At 33.2% G+C, this 2,347-nt stretch overlaps 1 protein-coding gene across 1 annotated transcript; it reads left to right on the top strand.

The window, feature by feature from the left end:
- The first annotated feature begins 1,261 nt into the window (after window positions 1-1,261).
- LOC133779969 (uncharacterized) lies at window positions 1,262-2,063 on the top strand. The gene is made up of 2 exons (XM_062219860.1): window positions 1,262-1,682; window positions 1,966-2,063. The coding sequence occupies exons 1-2, from the start codon at window positions 1,262-1,264 to the stop codon at window positions 2,061-2,063; spliced, it is 519 nt and encodes a 172-aa protein (XP_062075844.1).
- The last annotated feature ends 284 nt before the right edge of the window (window positions 2,064-2,347 follow it).

Raw genomic sequence — 2,347 nt, 5'->3', positions numbered from 1 at the left:
AAATACAATGAGGGGTAAAACAATATTTTAGTCCTATCTCATTGTAGGCCGTCTATAGAGGATTGAGTGACAATTATGGTTGTAACAATGGATAATTAATAGTGTATCTATATTTTTTATAGAGCGTTCTATGAATTCAAGAGTGCAGTTCCAAGTCTATAGTGGAGTCACGAGGAATTAATAAGTTAGTAAATTTATTTGTTAGATTTATGATAACTTATTGGAGCTTGATTTCATAGGCCCATGGTCCCCATTGTACCTTGGATAAAATCATCTAGATAGTCTCAATTAATTTATTTAATCATCAATTAGAATTATCAAAGTTGACCAGGTCAATTTTGGATAGTTTCAAAGAGTTGTGTATTTTTTAGAAGAAAAGAGAATTTATGGCAGATTCATTAATTAAGATAAATTGGTATCTAAATTAATAAATAAATTTGAATCAAGGTTCAAATTATAAATAATTAATTTGAGAAAGGATTTAAATAATTATTTAATTAATTAAATCAATAGAAAATAACACAGGCCTTGATTTTAAGTCCAATGTGCTTATAATCAAATGGGAAATTTCACGGGCCTATAGTCCATGATAATTTCGACCTAGGGCTTCAAAATGGTTGTTCTTTTATTGATTTTTTAATTAAATTAAATGGCCTAATTGAGTCTATAAAAGGAGTGCTTAGAGTTAAGATTTCAGAGACGACAGATAAGTCACAAGTCAGATTTTCTGATAGTTTTATATTCTCTCTAAACACAAGTCCTTTTCTAAGCCTCTTTGTTATTTTATCTTCTTCTCTCTATATCTATCTCATGTGTTGAGAATTGCCCACACTAGTCTAGGGGGTTCTAAGGATACATTGGAAGATTGTGAAGAAAATAGAAGATCGGTTCAGTTTCTTGATAATACTCTGCGACAGAGAGGATACAAGAGTTAGAGAAACTGAAGGAAGGACTCTTAATTCCGTTGCGTATACTGTAAGTATTATATTATTTGTTTCTCTTTGAATTCAATTTTAGAAACATGTTTTAGGCTATCTCGTATTAATTTGTTTAATATTAGATATACATGAAAATAAATAAAGATCCTGTATAAGCTTTTTCCAACACTTACCACCCTCAAACCAACGGTCAAGCGGAAATATCCAATAGGGAGATCAAGGGAATCCTAGAGAAAGTGGTGAATCCTAGTAGAAAGGATTGGTCTCAACGATTGGATGATGCTCTTTGGGCCTATAGAACGGCTTTCAAAACTCCTTTGGGTATGTCACCATATCGTTTGGTTTTTGGGAAAGCTTGCCATTTGCTCGTTGAGTTGGAGCATAAGGCATATTGGGCCAATAAGAAACTGAATATGGATCTCCAAGCTACTGGAGAAGCTCGAAAGTTGCAGGTAAATGAGCTAGAAGAGATGAGGTTGTTCTCCTATGAAAATGCTAAGTTGTACAAGGAGAAAACTAAGAGGTGGCATGATCAGAAAATTCAAGCTCGGGTTTTTGAGAAGGGGCAGAAAGTATTGCTTTTCAACTCGCGCTTGAAGTTATTTCCTGGCAAGTTAAAGTCCCGCTGGTCTGGCCCATTCACAGTGGTGCAAGTTTACCCCTTTGGGGCTATTGAAGTTCGCAAAGATCAATCCGGAAGGGAGTTCAAAGTGAATGGGCAGCGGCTGAAACATTATTTGGGAGGTGAGGTCGACCGAGAGAAGATCTCCATCACCTTGGAGGATCCATAAGGCTGAGGTTATTTTGGGTTGTCAAGTGATTCAGGCACTAATTTAAGGACAACCCAGAAAGAAGAAAGTGTGAAATATTAGTTTATATGTATAAGAAGACAAAAAGAAAAAATATATATATATACACACATATGAGTGTTTTTAATTGTTTTTATTCTTATTTTTATTTTTTTTAATTTAAATTTCATTTTAGTGTGATGTTTTGGAGTAGTTTTATGAGTATTTTGGTGTTTCAGGAGTTAAGAAAGCAAGAAACAAGGTGTTTGGAAGTGAGTTGAAGTCTGAAGGTTTTGCGAAATTTTTACTGCAGCAAAATGGCAGCAAGTATTTCTAAAAAAAAAGTGAGGAGTTTCATCAATGTTGGGTTGCTGAAGCACATCTTGAGTACTGTAGCAATCTGGGCAGAGAAACAAACCTGGGTCATGGTGCCATTCAGATATATATATTACGATAAAAAGAAAAAATTATCCATATATACATATATGTGCTATATTTAATATCCTTTCTACATGTTTTACTTTATATATATATATAACTATAGGCATATACACGTAAATAGAAAAATACATAAAAAAAAAAAAAAGAGAGAAAAGTTTTATCTATCAGTATAATATATAT

This window comes from Humulus lupulus, chromosome 5, assembly GCF_963169125.1.
Source record: "Humulus lupulus chromosome 5, drHumLupu1.1, whole genome shotgun sequence".
Classification (NCBI taxonomy): domain Eukaryota; kingdom Viridiplantae; phylum Streptophyta; class Magnoliopsida; order Rosales; family Cannabaceae; genus Humulus; species Humulus lupulus.
Note: the sequence above shows the minus strand (reverse complement) of the source record. Positions and strands in the feature narration are given on the sequence as shown.